The sequence below is a fragment of the Sus scrofa genome, chromosome 9, assembly GCF_054392235.1.
Source record: "Sus scrofa isolate SSC_HxYL_T2T_F1_AM1 chromosome 9, Sscrofa_HxYL_maternal_Yorkshire_Landrace_v2.0, whole genome shotgun sequence".
NCBI classification, from domain to species: domain Eukaryota; kingdom Metazoa; phylum Chordata; class Mammalia; order Artiodactyla; family Suidae; genus Sus; species Sus scrofa.
This window is the reverse complement of record NC_139391.1, coordinates 126,429,721-126,448,625: the sequence shown is the minus strand read 5'-3', so window position 1 is coordinate 126,448,625 and position 18,905 is coordinate 126,429,721. Positions and strand designations below refer to the sequence as shown.

Here is an 18,905-nt window from a genome sequence, read left to right as displayed (position 1 = left end):
TTGTGGGTTCCATCCCTGGCCTTGCTCAATGCGTTAAGGATCCGGTGTTGCCATGAGCTGTGGTGTAGGTCGCAGATGCGGCTCAGATCTGGCGTTGCTGTGGTGTAGGCTGGCAGCTACAGCTTCGATTAGACCCCTAGCCTGGGAACCTCCATTGCCATGGGTGTGGCCCTCAAAAGACAAAAAAAAAAATTAAAAAAAATTTCATGCACAAGTGTGTGTGTGGATATATGTTTCCAATTCCTTTGGGTATTACACCTAGCAGTGGAACCTCTGGGTCATATGGTAACTCCATGTTTAACTTTATGAGGAACTGCCAAACTGTTTTCTAAAGGACTGCACCATTTTACATTCTCACCCAGCAATGTATGAGAATTCAATTTCTCTATAGCCCCATCAACACTTGTTACTGTCTGTCTTTTTTTATTATAGCCATCCTAGCATGTGCGCAACGGTATCTCACTGTGGTTTTGATTTGTGTTTCCCTAATAACCAATGATGCTGAACAGCTTTATAAGCTGTTTACAAGAGGAATGAATAACTAACTACCACATAGACTGTTAACAAATACTGTTTGGAAAAAGTAAGCTTCAGTGAGATAAAGCAATACACATTTGTTCAAAAAGACCACAAATGGAGAAGCACTAAATTAAATGATAAAAGAATGTCAATCATAAATTATAGATATCAGAGATACAAGCTACCCTTCTCAAGACTAAGAGAGAGACAACACTACTCATTCTTTTCTTTGAAGACAGGCACTAATTGCTGCCATCTGTCTGATTTTGCCTATAGCTTAACAAATGGACATGGCTTCTGCCTCAATAGGCAAAATGCAGCCAAAGTGTGGAAAACAGGTCTGTAAAACACACTTGTTCAAATTCTCCACAAACATTACTCATGTGCTATTTCTTAGAAATTACCATTCTAATTTCCTACTTCAAATTTATCACTACTCTTTAAGAAAATATAATGAACTTGGAATCTATTTTGCAAAATGATAAAATAATGAATATAGATAATAACCAGAGTAGTAAAAAGATCTACATTTTCAAATGAGCTCAACTTACCAAAGAATTGCCATTAAATATTTTGTAAAATTAAGTCAATGTAAAGAATGGAGTCAAAAATTGATAAGAGCATTTAAGAAGTGTTAGATTAAATGTATCAGTAAATTAATTACGTGCCCAATAGAAAATAATCTATTCAGCTCTTAGGAACAACAGCAGGAGCCTGATATTTGTGGCACTGGACACACAACTATGGCTATACCTACATAAGAAGAAACTTTATATAAACATAGTATCCAATCTACTACAAACTACAGTTTGTAACAAAAGAGTATGGCAATTCCATACAATATGGTGAGGGTGAGCCTTTCTTTATATTTGCATTTTTACTTATAAGTTAACTTTAGAAGCTTTCAATACCTATATCGCTTTCTTTTTCTGCTCCCAATCTTTATCTCCACTCTTTGTCTACATTTTTTCCTTCTAGTTGAACTTACTGAATAGAATTTAAAAATACACTGCCAAAAAGACAAAAAAAAAAAAAAAAAAGGGAGTTCCCGTCGTGGCACAGTGGTTAACAAATCCGACTAGGAACCAAGAGGTTGCGGGTTCGATCCCTGCCCCTGCTCAGTGGGTTAACGATCCGGCGTTGCCGTGAGCTGTGGTGTAGGTTGCAGACACGGCTCGGATCCCGCGTTGCTGTGGCTCTGGCGTAGGCCTGTGGCTACAGCTCCGATTGCACCCCTAGCCTGGGAACCTCCATATGCTGGGGAGCGGCCCAAAGAAATAGCAAAAAGACAAAAAAAAAAAAAAATACACTGTGCATTTACTTGTGTTCAAGATACTGTAACCTCTGAAACAAAACCAACCTCTGAAATAAAATACAGATGACCAATACTGGCTCTTAAGCAATTTTGGCATTCACGCCAGAAAGTAAAAGATATGCAAACAACTAGGTATAAGACATGAAAGAATCACAAAAACACCATTGTGTTCATTACTTCAAATTTTAAACAGATACACAAAAAGAAGAAAAACCAAAGTTTAGAATGGGTTTCATATGCTAACTACGGGAAAAAAAAAAAAAAGAAGAAGCGCGGGGGCGCGCGCGCGCGCGCGCGCGCACACACACACACACACACACACACACACACACACACACACACACCCTCTTACTTGTGTGTAAGAAAATTGTCTCTGGAATGATACAGAAATTGTTAACACAAGTAACCTCCAGAAAGGTTGGAGGTGGCTGAGTCTTTATGACAAGAGTCATAAAGCTTTTCAAGGTACATTCTTTTCATCTTCTGAACTGTGAACCGAGTGAATTTATTATGTATTTGAACAAATGAAATTAAATCACTTTAGGAGTTCCCGCTGTGGTTCAGTGGGTAAAGAACCCGACACAGTGTCCATGAGGATGTGATATGATCCATGGCCTCACTCAGTGGGTTAAGGATCAGGCACTGCTGTGAGCTGCAGTGTATGTCAAAGATGTGGCTCGGATTTGGTGTTGCTGTGGCTGTGGCATAGGCTCCAACTGTGGCTCCAATTCAACCCTAGCCCGAGAACTTGCACATGCCACTGGTACAACAGTTTAAAAAAAAAAAAAAAAAGGCACTTTAGAATACAGTATTATTAAGATGCATTTAATTTACACTGACAAAACTGGCAGAAAAACTGTTGTTCATTGTTGGAAAAAAAATCCATTTCTCAAGATACTGTAAACCACATTTTGTTATGATTTCTGAAATGTATACTACATTTCATGAGTTAGCCTCCCAAAAGTTATATTCATATTTTAATATAAAAACTAATGTGTTAAAAGTTAGTCAGTTAAAGGAATATACAAAATCCAGTTGCCAACTCAAAGAAAATTATACTTAACATTTTCATTCTGGTTGTTTAAGGTTGTTCTGTTTTTTAATTTTTTGGATTTTTGTAAATTATTAAATATATTTGGTTTTGTCTTTTGTCTTTTGAGGGCCTCACCCGCAGCACATAGAGGTTCCCAAGCTAGGGGTCTAATTGGAGCTGTAGCTTCAGGCCTGTGCCAGAGCCACAGCAATGCCAGATCCAAGCCGCATCTGCCAACTACACCACAGCTCACGGCAATACCAGATACTTAACCCACTGAGCAAGGCCAGTGATCGAACCCGCAACCTCATGCTCCTAGTCGGATTCCTTTCCTCTGCGCCACAATGGGAACTCCCAGTAAATTATTAAATAAAATAAAGATGCAAATTGACCACCTTAACTTTGCCTTAGTGGAATAACTTTCAGAATTTCAGAACTTTGACTTCTAGAATGAACAAACCTTAATTAAATGTTCAATCTTCATTTAATGGGTCTAACATTAGTACAGCCCAAGTTTTGGATAATCACTATCTGAGAATCAAAAAGAACATTTTGACCCCACCATTTGCAATTTTCTCTGTCACCAGTGTGGACAATTTCCACATGGCACACGTATTACTAAAAGCATATGAAAGAATTTTATTAAGGGACTTGTCCACAATTTTATCACAAATTATTTTTAATAAAATGCTAACAATCTACCTTTTATCTAATGCACAATGAATATCACTACCAAAACATAATAAGCAACACAAAACACTGGCAATTGCTCAAACTGTACACAGTAAAATCTGTTCTGTTAAAATTAACAGAAGGAACAAATCTTGGCTATACTCTGATCTTCACACATTTATCTAGAGAAACTGAACGTGAAAAAAAAAATCCACAAAAGAAAGCCAAATGGCAAAAGTTTAAGACAAAAGTATAACATACAGTAACATCATCAACGAATCGACTTTTTTTTTTTTTTTTTTTTTTTGTCATTTTAGGGCCGTAACCACGGCATACAGAGGTTCCCAGGTTAGGGGTCTAATCAGAGCTACAGCTGCTGGCCTACACCAGAGCCACAGCAACACCAGATCCGAGCCACATCTGCGATCTACACCACAGCTCACAGCAATGCCAGATCCTTAACCCACTGAGCAAGGCCAGGGATGGAACCTGCAACCTCATGGTTCCTAGCCGGATTCGTTTCCGCTGTGCCATGACGGGAACTCCCAATGAATCAACTCTAAAATTTTATATGGATGACCCTGTGAAGATAACTTCAGGATCATAAAAAGGCATAAAAACCACCATACATAAAAACTTGAGTTGGGCAGACAACAGAAATACTCTCTGAAAAACATCTTTATATTAAAAAAAAAAAATTTATCAAATAAATTTTTAAAAAATAAAAAATAAAAATTTTTTATTAAAGTATAGTTGATTTACAAACATGTTTTCAATGGAAATCTATCAATCTTGGTATAAATCTGATTTAAATATTTGTTTGGAGAGAGCCTAATGTCAAAACTCAAAGATTAAAATAACACTAGGATCAAAATGTCAGTGCCAAAATATTCTGTAACCAAATATTAACTGGCATTGACTGAATTATCTTTTAATATTACATTTGAGAGAATTCCTAATAATGATTCAAATATAATGGCAAAAGAACAATAGCCTTTCAATTCTCTGTACTAATTTTTATTTTCTCTTTTGTTCAACTTATTAAATGTTCATTAGAAATTCTCAAACTAGAAGAAATCACCTGAGGGAGTGGCTTAAAATTCCAACTCTGGACTCCATCTCTAGAAACTCTAGTTTAGGTTTAGTATACGATCCAGGAATCTGCACTTTTAACGTGCACCTTGAATTAATCTTTTAGCATCTGATTTCTTAATCACACTTTCTTCTAAAGATGATCCTTTCTACTCAAATACATTCTAGGAAGAAAGGGAGATAAGGAGGCAGGAAGAGAAAAAGATATAAAGACTGATTACAAACCTTTATATGCTGGAGCAGGTGGTGCTGTTGCCACTTTTCTGATTTTTGCTGTCACTGAGTTATCAACATTAACAACCATTATTGGGTGGTCAATATGACCGAGATTCTGGCCCTGGCCATTTGTTTCTTCTGAATGTTCCCACTGTTTCCTAATCCGCTCCTTGAGTTTTTCTAGTTTAGCATCATGTTGTCGCCGCCTTAAGGTATCTAATCTTTGGGAATTAGAAGTACTAGTAGAAGACGGAGAAGAGTCAGTTAGCCGCAACATTTTTGGATCAACATCATGACCCATGTTACTCCCAGAAGTCTTCAAATTGTTCTCATTTCCTTTTGCTCTGTTAGGCTTTTCTTCATCAGTTCTTATAGGAGCTGCCATCTTAATCAAACATTCAGAATTTTGCAATGCATCAATTGTTGGCTGATCATTTAAAAACCTAACAACAGTATCATTGATGACAGATGTCTGGGAACTCTCAAAATCACAATAACGTATATCCCGATCTTCTCGATTGCTTATCATCCGGTTCCCACTCTCAGGCTTCTCTTCATTAACATCCACACAATATACATGCTTTGACTCTAAACGGCTGGGACTTATACTGGAGGGTGTGCCATGGACTTCCCTGTTATTAAAAAATAATAAGCTTTGAATAAAGAGTACAAAAACCAGTCATATAAACTGAATGGAGAACTCTAAGATAACATTATAGGCCCCCAAAACATAGAAATTCCAGTAGGTTGAAAATAACAAATAGGAGTTCCCACGTGGCACAAGGGGATTGGTGGTGTCTCTGCAGTGCCAGGATGCAGATTTTATACCCAGCCTGGCACAGCTGTTAAAGGATCCAGCATTGCCACAGCTGTAGTGCAGGTCACAACTGCAGCCGGGATCTGATCCCTGGCCCAGGAACTCCATATGCTGCAGGGCGGCAGAAAAAGAAAGAAGAAAATAAAATAAAATAAAAGTACAGTAAAGTACAGTACAGTAAAATAAAATAACAAAATAACCATCACTAATATTAAATCTCAATGCCCCCTGTGTATCAAGTTTAGATAGTGGTAAGAATCTATATCATAATCTGCATATTATAAAATAAAAAATATGTAAAAATGTATGGAGAAATTTCCTTAAGAACCCCAGAATTTAAGATTACAGTCTGACTTGGGATAGTCACTTGAGACGCATTAACCAAAATCTACATTTTACTTCTCCGTGAAATCTTAAGTACTAGGGAAAAAAGTTCTCAAATTCTGGCCTTTCATATGTGTTACTTCTAAATAATGTTCCAAATTAACAAACAGACTTGGATTAGAAACAAAGTGGAAGTACAATAAATATTGTCCTCCAAACAAATGTAGTTAGTGGGTTCTCCTGTGGCACAGTGAGTTAAGGATTCGGTGTCACTGCAGTGGTTCTGGGTTGCTATTGTGGTGCAGGTTCACTCCCTAGCCTGAGAACTTCCACATGCCACAGGTGCAGCTAAAAAAAAGTGTGGTTAATAAACCTCTCTGAACCACAGACAATTTTTTGACAACATCAAATTATATAAAGCACATTGGGAAACTCCGGAGTAAGCAAAGAACGGACATAGCTAAACCACATACCACAACGTCCATATTCTCTATTCGTAAAAAGACTAGCAAAAGTCTTCCTCCACAAACTATTTTTAATTTTACACATCATTCTAATAAGTTATATTTTATGAACAGAAGCAGTTTATTAAAAGGGAGGTTAATATAAACAAGCCTCAGCAGTATGAAGAGTACATGAAAAACTATCCAACCAAAACTATAAAAGCAGACATAACAACCATCTGGACCTACAACATCTGAAAGAGACATTTATCACTTGTGGCAATTGAGCACCTGAATGTGGCTAGTCCAAAATGAAATGTGCTGTAAATTACATAGCAGATTTAAAAGATTTAGAACAAAAACGAAAGAAAGGGAGTTCCCATTGTGGCTCAGCAAGTTACAAACCCAACTAGTATCCTTGAGGATGCAGGTACAATCCCTGGCCTCATTCAGTGAGTTAAGTTCAGTGTTGCTGTGAGCTGTGGTACAGGTCGAAAATGCAGCTTGGACTCCGCATTGCTGTGGCTGTGGCATAGGCCTGCAAGCTGTAGCTCCAATTCAACCCTAGCCTAGGAACTTTCATATGCCATAGGTACAGCCCTAAAAAGCAAAAAAACAAAAACAAACAAAAAAATAAATAAAGAGGGTAAAGCATCTTCGTGCATGTGTGACTTCTAAAAATTCTGAAATCACATGTGTCTGGGTTGCATTATTAATGGTTCCACTGCATAGCACTGATCGAGGTGTTTCGTGTATAGGCCTAAAACTCTAAATATCACAAAAATTCTTAAAGTCATGACTCTACTACAGCATAATATGGTAACTGTATCTATCATGAGTGCATAAGTGTGAGCATTTTTCTAAGGAGACAGTCTGCAGCTTCCATCAGATTGTCACTGGGGTCTATGACCCAAAAAACATTTTACCCTGTTCTGAGTAGCTGATTATTACACAAGGGCCTGAGAAGTGCACTCTGCAGCTTCTATTAGAATCAAAACTACATTCACCCTATTGGTCAGATTGCAACAATTCACTGTTAAAATGATTAAGGTCTAAAATTAGCACATGTAGAGAATAAAATAAAGCATAAAATGGTACTTTACATATCATGCCTCAGTCTTAAAATGGGAAGGACAACTGACCCCCAAAAACGTAATTTCACAAAATCTTTCATTCGCCCATGAAATATTTACTACTTATAAGTGTGTTCACTCTTTAGGATACTTAGTAAATGACAAGAATTAAGATAATGCTTTGAGAATAAGACGGCCTTATATAAACTAACATAATGGGTAGATATGGAATCAAAATACAATGCAACATGAAAATGCTCTAACAGAGCAAGATAAATAGTATGGGAGCACAGAGGAAGGGTTAAATAAACTGAGGAGTGGAGTGGAGTAGAAACAGATCTGGCAATGTTTCATACAGAAGGTGATAAAAGATGAGTTTTAAGTGACGATCAGAGGTGGCCAGGTGAAGAGCATTCTATTCAGTTATCCTATCGGTACTCTTTCCTTTTCTTAAAAGACATAATTTGGGGTTAATAAATGCCAACTATAGCCTTTGGAATGGATAAGCAATGGGATCCTGCTGTAGAGCACTGGGAACTATGGTCACTTGTGATAGAGCATGATAATGTGAGAAAAAAGAACATATACATGTATGTGTGACTGGGTCACCTTGCTGTGCAGCAGAAAATTGAAAGAACACTGTAAATCAGCTATAATGGAAAAAATAAAAATCACTGTCAAAAAAAAAGACAATTTATACAACTTTAAACATGAGTATTCTTTGCAGGAAGAATATCAGAATACAGTCAATAATTTAGTTTCAATTTTGATGCTGATTGTTTCTAGGCATCTTATTATTCTTCAAATTTTTCCCTTCTCCTTTGTCTAAACTATAAAATTTTACTTAGATTAAGTAAGTCCCTGGCCTTTTCTCAATTTTTCACTTTTTTTTTTTTTCCTTGTCTTTCGTCTTTTCTATGGCCGCACTCACAGCATATGGAGGTTCCCAGGCTAGCGGTCTAATCAGAGCTATAACTGCCGGCCTACACCACAGCCACAGCAACGCGGGATCTGAACTGCATCTGCGACCCATACCACAAGCTCACAGCAATGCCGGATCCCCAACCCACTGAGGGAGGCCAGGGACCGAACCTGCAACCTCATGGTTCCTAGTTGGATTCATTAACCACTGAGACATAATGGGAACTTCTTTTCCACCATTTTTATCATTTCAACACTACTGACCAGTCCCAAATTTATTTGCAGCCCTGACCTTTTCACATTCCTACCTAAATTTCCAAATGTCTACTGAATTATTTTCACGTAGACATTTCAAAATTGCATCAACTTAAACATACTGAAAAATGAATTCATAATTTACCTCCGTCACCCAAATTTTTTATCTCAAATTTAAGACTACAAACCCAGTACTTCCAAGCATCACTACATTAAACACCTTGATTTACTAATAGACACGTTAAACTACTAAAAATGCTTATAAATGAAACTAAGAACTATAAGGTCCAGTGTCCATTACCTAACACTATTTGCTATTCTAACTGCATAAACAGATTTCCACCATTAGTAAAATGTCCCTCAAATTCAAAAATCTCTAATTTTATCTGCTGAATATTCTAAATTAGCTAACAAAAATGCAAAGCATTTTACACTGTCCATACTATTAAAATTCATATATCAATCTTGAAATCTGATCAAACTGCTGAAAGGAGCCATTGGCAACAAAATAAAACAACAAACCAACTCACATTCTCAAGGAGAAAGGAATTTTATATAACTGATTAATGCTACCAAAAAAAAAAAAAAAGAACAAGAAAATTCAGCAATACAAATTTCACTATGTAGAGCACCCAATCTGAGCTATAAGGGAAAAAAGTTCACATTTCAGAAACTGAAAAAATCGTCTGTAGGAAACATATTTATTACAATGACAGTGGCCTGGAGCAAATATTATTACTTCTCAACAAATATTCAATTTGTAAAAGAACAAAAAGCCAGCATTTCATAATATAAAAGATTTTATCATTTTAGAAAATGAAAAAGGTTGTAATACCAAATCCAAAGGGCTATGAAAAACTGAGAAAAACTATAATCTTACCATAGACACTATAGGCTAACCCTATATGATAACTGGAGGAAAAAAAACACTAACCTGTAAGAAACCAAAGGTTCACGAAACTCCACACGATTAATTTTCTTTACATTACTCTCCAGGGTGGTAGCTCTGAGAGGACTACGAGATTTCTCTTTTCGTGATTTAGAAGATTTGGAGGTTGGAGCATTAATCCAAGAATCATCCAGGTATCTACCATCTGAAGAAAAAAGAAATCTATGAGAATATATTATATAAAATACGACTGTCTCTGAATTTGACTAGTATTTAAGAAAATGATTTTTTTTTTTTTTTGTCTTTTTTTTTTTTTTTTTTTGCTATTTCTTGGGCCGCTCCCGCGGCATATGGAGGTTCCCAGGCTAGGGGTCGAATCGGAGCTGGAGCCACCAGCCTACGCCAGAGCCACAGCAACGCAGGATCCGAGCCGCGTCTGCAACCTACACCACAGCTCACGGCAACGCCGGATCATTAACCCACTGAGCAAGCGCAGGGACCGAACCCGCAACCTCATGGTTCCTAGTCGGATTCGTTAACCACTGCGCCACGACGGGAACTCCAGAAAATGATTTAGGTATCTAACCTCTAGGTGGACATTATGCAAGGTGGAAAAAATTCGGGTTAACTTATTACAGTAATTCAATCTGTACAGAAAGACTGTATTCTGAGCATACAACACAAAATAAATTTCTATATATAAAATTCCTTTCTGGGAGCTTCCATCATGGCTCAGTGGTAATGAACCCCAGACTAGTATCCATGAGGATGTGGGTTTGATCCCTGTCCTCGCTCAGTGAGTTAAGGATCTAGCGTTGCTGTGAGCCGCAGCATAGGTTGCAGATGTGGCTCAGATCTCTACTGCTGTTGCTGTGGCAAAGGCTGTCAGCTGTAGCTCTGATTCAAGCCCTAGCCTGAGAACTTCCATATGCCGCAGGTGCAGCCTTAAAAAAGATATACTTACATACATACATCAATAATAAAATTTCTTTCCAACAAAGGCTCTCACTCAAAAAAATGTATCCAATTAAAAATCCAACAGTCTCACAGATTTTTTTTTAAATGAGTTTCAGTAGAAAGCACCAACCTGCAGGTTTTAGCTCACCAATTAAGCAACCACAGAATTAAATCCATGAAAGGTAACCAAAGAAAATATTTACACTGTGTCAATTTATAAGAGTATCTGCAAAACAGATATTCCAATTCTGATTTTAAACCCCAACAAAAAAATATAAATCTTAAAACAACTAAATTTCAAGGGATATACCTGTGAATTAAGAAAAAAAAAAAAAAAAGACATACACAACCTTAAAGACTCAAAATCAAATTCACACTAAAAACAAATGAAAACTCTCTGTCAAAGATGATCCAGTGATGCTAAAGTCCCTGATGAAAAGATGGTGGAAACATCACCTATAGCCACTGAATACAAGGCTGCTTCACAACTAGTCAGTACCAAAGGGAAAAAAGTAAAATACTGATGAGGTATACAGTCTGTGACTAAAGAGCAAGGAAATACATGGGACTTAAAGAAGAAATTAAATTGAAACAAAATATAAAAATTCATATTTAATATATTTATATATTTGGAATCAACCTCATACATACCTTTTCTACTTATTTTTCTGGTAGCACTTGCAGAAGGTTTCTTGGTATCCATGACAGAATCAAACACAGCTGTACTCGTAGGGGCTACTTCTAATTTGTTTTCAATGTGTCTCAGCTAAAGTTTAAACACCATCAAAACAAAATGTTAATTCTGTAAATAAACCAGCTACCATCAATTTAATTAGTTATTTAAAACTATTTTTTCCAATACCAACTATTTTTTCTCTTTCCAACAGAAAAAAAAACTCAGGAATGCTTTATTTTTAAAAAATAGTTTTTCCATTATTTACTACTTAAGCTATACTAACTGGCCCAATGCTGCCCAAATTTAGATAAGAAAATTGAAGAGTCTGAAGGAGTTCCCATTGTGGCTCAGCAGATTAAGAACCTGACTAGTATTCATGAAGATGCAGGCTTGATCATTAACTTTGCTCAGTAGGTTAAGGATCTGGCATTGCCACAAGCTGTAATGTAGGTTACAGATGCGGCTCGGATCTGGTGTTGCAGTGGCTGTGGTGTAGGCCAGTAGCTACAGCTCCAATTCAACCCCTAGCCTGGGAACTTCTATATGCCACAGCTATGGCCCTAAAAAGAAAAAAAAAAAAAAAAAAAGTCTGAAAAATATCGAAGAGTTTATGTTGACCTATTTTTTTTTAATTATTGAGTTTTTTTTAAGCAGTAAGTTTTGGCATTGTGTTACATAGCATTACACTACATACTTTGTGATTCCTATATATTTTGTGCATTTTACATGCAAAAGTGAGCAAAGAATGATCCAGTTATACTAAAATTTAGGACTATCCAAATAGCCCACAACTTTTTATAGTTTTATGTCTACTAAATAAGTATCACATTAAGGACAAAATTCACAAGATAGAATTCAGGTTTCCATACACTTTACATTTTAAGTCAACTTTTGATATAACCACAAGTGATTTTAAAAAGCATTTTCCCCTTACGTATTTACAGTATAAAATTTAAAGAAAACAGAAAAAAGGAGTTCCTGTCTTGGCGCAGCGGAAATGAATCTAGGAACCATGAGGTTGCGGGTTTGATCCCTGGCCTCGCTCAGTGGGTTAAGGATCCAGCGTTGCTATGAGCTGTGATGTAGGTCGCAGATGTGGCTCGGATCTGGCGTCCCTATAGCTCTGGCATAGGCCAGCAGCAACAGCTCCAATTGGACCTCTGGCCTGGGAACCTCCACATGCCACAGATTTGGCCCTAAAAAAGACAAAAAAAAAAAAAAAAGATCCTTTGAAAAAACTTTTTTTTTTCAAAAAAGTAGAAAAAAAAATGAAATTATCAAAATTCCACCACATAGAGATAAAAACTTCATGTAAAATTCTGATTTATCTTCTTTCAGATATTTTGCAGATGGCAATATACTCATAAAATTGGAATAATCGTTTGTATATTAGTAGTTCTGTATCAGGCTTTTTCTACCATTTAAATTATGAACCATTTTCATCCCAAAAAAAGCTTTTTAAAAACTCAATAGTTTTTTTAAAAAAAGCAAAACTACTATTAACAATTTAAATTAGTATAGCTCTAAATTAAACTGGAGATAAAAACTATTCCTGGGAGTTCCCGTCGTGGCGCAGTGGTTAACGAATCCGACTAGGAACCATGAGGTTGCGGGTTCGGTCCCTGCCCTTGCTCAGTGGGTTAATGATCCGGCATTGCCGTGAGCTGTGGTGTAGGTTGCAGACGCGGCTCGGATCCTGCGTTGCTGTGGCTCTGGCGTAGGCTGGTGGCTACAGCTCCGATTCAACCCCTAGCCTGGGAACCTCCATATGCCGCGGGAGCGGCCCAAGAAATAGCAACAACAACAACAGACAAAAAGACAAAAGACAAAAAAAATAAAAAAAAAAAAACCTATTCCTACATTGTAGATGTATAAGGGCTCACACAGAAGAGATAAAAATATATATTGATTGCTCTATTCATGGAGCCAAAATCTGACTCTGCATTACGACCAAAACTTCTTTTCCAGACTGACTTTCAAACCAGTTCAAAAGATTTAGGGGACAGAAAATAGCATACATACATTTGTTTTCTTTTGTATTCTACCTGAATTTATGTATACTAAAAAAGTAATTTGCCTAGAGAGCAAATGAAAAAGCAAAGTGCCTCTCTTTGAAGGAGCTATGCGTCACTTGTCAAATCTGGATTCCTAAACTCCAGACATGATTGGACAGAACACAAATGAGAAGAGTTGCCCATAATCATTTCCCTTCAGCAGTGCTAAGAGAAAAGAGACTATCACTGACACAAAAAAGAGGAGGTAACTCACAGTCCACTCAGGGAAAAGCTGCTCCTTTCATTTCCTCTCTGACCCTGAGCCTTCTATATAGATACAGCCTCACATTTTCAAATACATGCTATGTTTTAAACTTCATCTCAACACACCAAATGAGCAAATTTATTAAAGAATAACAAATTATTTGAAGATTTTATGTGCCATAGTATTAATGTTCATGATAACTTATTTACTGCTTCTCTATTTAATAGCTGTCATTGGAGTTTCGTGGTGGCTCAGCAGAAATGATTTGATTAGTATCCATGAGGACAAAGGTTCAATCCCTGGCCTTGCTCGGTGGGTTAAGGATCTGGCGTTGCCATGAGCTGTGGTATAGGTCACAGATGCGGCTCGGATCTGGCACTGCTGTGGCTGTGGCATATGGCAGTGGCTACAGCTCTGATTTGATCCCTAGCCTGGGAACGTCCATATGCTGAGGATGTGGCCCTAAAAAGACCAAAAAAAAATAGTTATCATTAATGTTCATTTTGACATATTTGGTAAATAACTTCTTACTGAAATTTCTAACTTTATTTTCTTATCAAAAAGCACTGTAGAAAAAAATTTTAATCTTGGATCTATTCAATCATAACAGGAAATCAATTTTAAATCAGAAAGAAATAAATGGAACCTGTAACTACTTACAGCAGCCTTGGTCTGAGAAAGTGCATCCCATGTCGTAGTTACATCTGCTGGGCAACATTAATATTTACTGAATTAGAAGCTCTGAAGTGTATCTTGGAATCTGCATTTTAATAAGGTCCCAATGCACTCAAAAGTTTAAGAACCACCTTATTAGGCGGAACTATTCCTCAGCAAGCACTTTATTATATTGAACCAAAACATGATTTCTCTCCCACCCAGTAAAGGCAAGATTCCCAATACATGGTTTAGAGTTGTATTAGACACTGATCCCATTAGTCCTTAGGACAACTGGACTAACATCCCCACATACACGCCCATCAGACATCTCCATCAATAAGCAATATCCTCAGTTTATCCCAATGAGCTGAACAAATACAAAATCTTGTATTATACTCTATTTCATATTATAATATGAAAATATTAGAAAACTACCCCCACCTTTGATATAACAGTAGAAACAAAGGTAACATTTATTTAATCTATCAGATAATAGCCCTTCAAGGACTATAAGCCCATATATTTACCTTGAATCATCCTTCTCTAGGATAAATATTTTCGTTTCTTCCAAATGTTCCTCATGTGACATGATTTTCAAATCCCTCACAAACCCAATAATCTTGCTTGAGATGTACTTCAGTTTGTCAATGTCCTTCAAAAAATATCATGCCCTGGAGTTCCCGCTGTAGTACAGTAGAAATGAATCCAACTAATGTGCATGAGGATGCAGGTTCAATCCCTGGCCTTGCTCAGTGAGTTAAGGATCCGGCGATGCTGTGAGCTGTGGTGTAGGTGACAGACGCGGATCGGATCTGGCCATTGCTGTGGCTGAGGCAAAGGCCAGCAGCTATAGCTCCAATTCAACCCCTAGCCTGGGAACTTCCATACACCATGGTGCAGCCCTAAAAAGTATACATACCATGCCCTAAATTATAGTTACCCCAAATACGTCATTAAAAGAAAAAAAGAGTTCAATGAGACTATTATTTTTGTTATCTGTGTACTATAGATCTGTAACTACATTGGGAGCTACATGATACCATTTATTGACTTTAAGTCAGGATTTGTAAGCTACCATATACGACTAATTTTACACAAAGTGATTTTTTTTTTTTAAAGGACGGTCTCCTTTACAAAACAGTTTACTACTGAGAGCCTTAGAAGGCAAGGTATTTTAAATATTTAAAACAAAATTGAATTTTAAAGATTATTTATCCACTTGCTTATAAATCAAAGCATATGTATAATTTTCATGCACTGATTAGCCCAGATTTTTAGGCATATGCCTAAATAAAGCATTAAGTTCATTTTTTAAAAAAACAAATCATACCTTGAAGAGTATCCGTGCTTTGAGAGTTCCTTGGATTTGGTAAAGGCACCTCTTTTGATTTGCTGCTCCTCATCCTGCCAATTTACCTGCAACCACATCATCATCATTTACTCAAAATCAATATTAAAATATTAGTGAAAAAAACTTATCTTGCCTTTTGTGAAAGCCAGAATTTTGTCATCTCTAAAAGTTAGCTTTATAACCTCTCAAGAGTTCCTGATAATCTAATAACTTTATTTTTGCTTAAAAAACTAAACCATTAAAAATTATATCATGTACCTCACACAAACTAGGATGGCTACTACCAAAAAAAACAACCCCCTCAAAAAAGGTGTTGACTAAAATATGGAGAAATTGGAACTCTTGGACACTGTTTGTGGGAATGGAAAATGGTACAGCTGCTATGGAAAAGAGAAGGGCAGTTCCTCAAAAAATTAAAAATAAAATTATAATACGGTCCAGAACCAAAGAATTGAAAGCAGAGTCTTAAAAAGATTTGGATATATATTCATGTTCACAGCACTGTCCAAATAATCAAAAGATGAAGAGTTCCCTTGCAGCTCAGCAGGTTAAAGATCTGGCATTGTCACTGCTGTAGCTCTGGTTACAGCTGTGGTATGGGTTTGATTTCTAGCCTGCAAACTTTCACATGCCAACCAAAAAAAAAAAAAAAAGGCAGAAGCGACCAAAGTGTCCATCAACAAAAGAAAAGAAAAGTCAAATGTGCTGTATACATTCGGCCTTAAAGAGGAGGGAAATTTTCACATACACTATAATAAATGAACCTTGAGAACATTATGCTAAGTGAAATAAGCTAGTTACAAGGACAAATACTATATGAGGTACCTAGAGCAGTCAAAATCATGAGGACAGAAAGTAACGGGGGCTTGGAGAAAAGGAAAATAGAGTCATTGTTTAATGACTACAGAATTTCGGTTTTGCAAGATGAAAGAGTTCTAGAGATGGGTGGTTATGATGAATGAACAACAATATTACTGTACTTAATACTACTAAACTGTACACAGAAAAAAAGATAAAAGGTCAACTTTATGTTATGTGTACCTTACAATTTTTTAAAAATTTAAAAAAAGAAAAAAACTAGAGTTTGGGTCTTTTAAGCATGAGCCACAGATGCTCTTTGCCTGGCCCTACAATAAACTTTTCTCTGTTTCAAAAAAAAAAAAGAGAGTGAGAGAGAGAAATTATATCATGACTCAAAGAGAAACATCATCTGCAGCATATGGAGGTTTCCAGGCTAGAGGACGAATTGGAGCTACAGCTGCTAGCCTACGCCACACCACAGAAACATCAGATCCAAGCCATGTCTGCGACCTACAATACAGCTTAACCCACTGAGCAATGGCAGGGATCGAACCCACAACCTCATGGTTCCTAGGTGGATTCATTTCCACTGCGCCACAATAGGATTTCCCATAATTCCATTTTTTAAGTATCAAACAGGCAAAAGCAGTCCATTGTTTTAGAAGTAAGGACGGTCATTACACATGTGGGTTTTTTTGGGGCGTGATTAGAACTGAAGCAAGGAAGGGCTTCTGAAGTACTAATAGTATTGTCTATTGATTTGGGTGATTGTGTGGGTATGCTCAGTTTACAACACTTTATCAAACTGTAAACTTATATACTTTTTCAATGTATATTATATTTCAAAGTATTTTCAGATAACATGAAATAATTATATCCTGGTGGGTGGGGGGATGTGCTTGGGCTGTGGGATGGAAATCCTGTGAAAGTGGATTGTTATGATCATTATACAACTACAGATTTGATAAATTCATGAGTAATAAAAAAAAATTATATCCTGGTTTAGGTTTATACCTATAATTTCAATTCAGTTCTATAATACGTCTAGTCTCATGAAGCACCTCAATTTTTCAATAATACACCTTTCAAAATCCCTGGTTATTCCAGGCCCAATGAGTGTTATTAATAGAATGTATTTTCATCCATTCTTCACATAAGAATATATGTAAAATATGACCATTTTCTATAATAATAGAAAAAAAGAGTCACTGAGGAATAAATACAATGAAAAAAATCTCTTCATAGAAAGAAGGGAATCTAATCTTTCAAAACTGTTATCTTTCCGGTTCCATACAAATTGTAGGATTATTTGCTCTAGTTGTGTAAAAAAAATACCATGGGCATTCTGACAGGGACTGCACTGAATCTGTAGATTATTTTGAGTAGCATGGACTTTTTAAAATAATACTATTTCTTCCAATCCATGAACATGGTATATATCTTTCCATTTATTTGTGTCTTTAATTTCTTTCATTGATGTCTTACGGTTTTCAGAGTACAAGTCAGGGTGTGGCCCTAAAAAAAAAGAAAGAAAAAAAAAAAGAACTATGTATAAACTGTATTTGGGTTCATTTATTCACTCTCTGGACATGAACAAGGCAATGAGCAGTTAAACTGGAACAATAAAACACTGTCATCTAGATTCACTGAACTGCAGAAACCATTCAGAGAAGACAGGAGTTTCTGCTGTGGTGCAGTGGGTTAAGAATCCAACCACAGAGGCTTGGGTCACTGAGGAGGTGCAGGTTCAATTCCCCGGCTTGGTGCAGTGGGTTCAAGGATCTGGTGTTACAGCAGCTGCAGCTCAGATTCAATCCCTAGCCCAAAAACTTCATATGCTGCAGATGTGGTCATCAGAAAAAAAGGAAGACATTTCTCCCAGCTACTTAGGCAAAAGACTAACTAGACCCATGGCTTTAAACTGCACAAAAAATCCTAGTGTTTCTTGGATTAGAGGGGAACAGTATAGCTCCAGCTGAACAGATCCTTTGTGGGAATCACTAGAGGGGTACCTGTGCTATCAGGCTACAGTATGGCAAACACATCTGCCTTGTTAAGAATTCTGTGTCTGTTAGCAATCAAGTTCTCTGATTCTGGAAGTATGGTGATGTTTTGAGTACCCATCCTGAAAAGACCTAAATTCATTCTAACCTATACTGAAATCCAGTAACAAAACTTCCAAGATCCAATGGACAGTCAGAAGCCAGAATCCTAACATGGATGAAATAAATGGAATGAGAAGTCTAGTCCCACTGTTCAAGATCATATTCAATTACTTCAATCAGGAAACAATATACTTCTCCTCTTAAAACCCATACCATACCATCCCTTCTCCTAAAATCCCAGGTTAAAGTGAGCTGAAAGGGGGAGGCGGGAGTTCCCGTCGTGGCGCAGTGGTTAGCGAATCCGACTAGGAACCATGAGGTCGCGGGTTCGGTCCCTGCCCTTGCTCAGTGGGTTAACGATCCGGCGTTGCCATGAGCTGTGGTGTAGGCTGCAGACACGGCTCGGATCCTGCGTTGCTGTGCCTCTGGCATAGGCCTGTGGCTACAGCTCTGATTAGACCCCTAGCCTGGGAACCTCCATATGCCACGGGAGCGGCCCAAGAAACGGCAAAAAGACAAAAAAAAAAAAA

General features: G+C 37.1%; 1 protein-coding gene across 9 annotated transcripts in view; it reads right to left on the bottom strand.

Annotated features, from left to right (window-relative positions):
* CEP350 (centrosomal protein 350) overlaps nt 1–18,905 on the bottom strand; it is a 155,478-nt gene that overhangs the window by 123,311 nt on the left and 13,262 nt on the right. For 4 of the 9 annotated variants that reach the window (XM_084977816.1, XM_021063750.2, XM_084977819.1 and 1 more), the window contains exons 2-6: nt 15,449–15,534; nt 14,122–14,168; nt 11,178–11,292; nt 9,615–9,774; nt 4,857–5,479 (exon numbers count right to left, since the gene is read on the bottom strand). In XM_084977816.1, the coding sequence (XP_084833942.1) occupies nt 4,857–5,479; nt 9,615–9,774; nt 11,178–11,292; nt 14,122–14,168; nt 15,449–15,521 (1,018 nt within the window). In that variant the 5' untranslated portion in view covers nt 15,522–15,534. Of the gene's footprint in view, nt 1–4,856; nt 5,480–9,614; nt 9,775–11,177; nt 11,293–14,121; nt 14,169–15,448; nt 18,681–18,905 lie in introns of all 9 variants that reach the window. The other 5 variants (XM_084977818.1, XM_084977821.1, XM_084977820.1 and 2 more) reach the window with 2 other exon arrangements.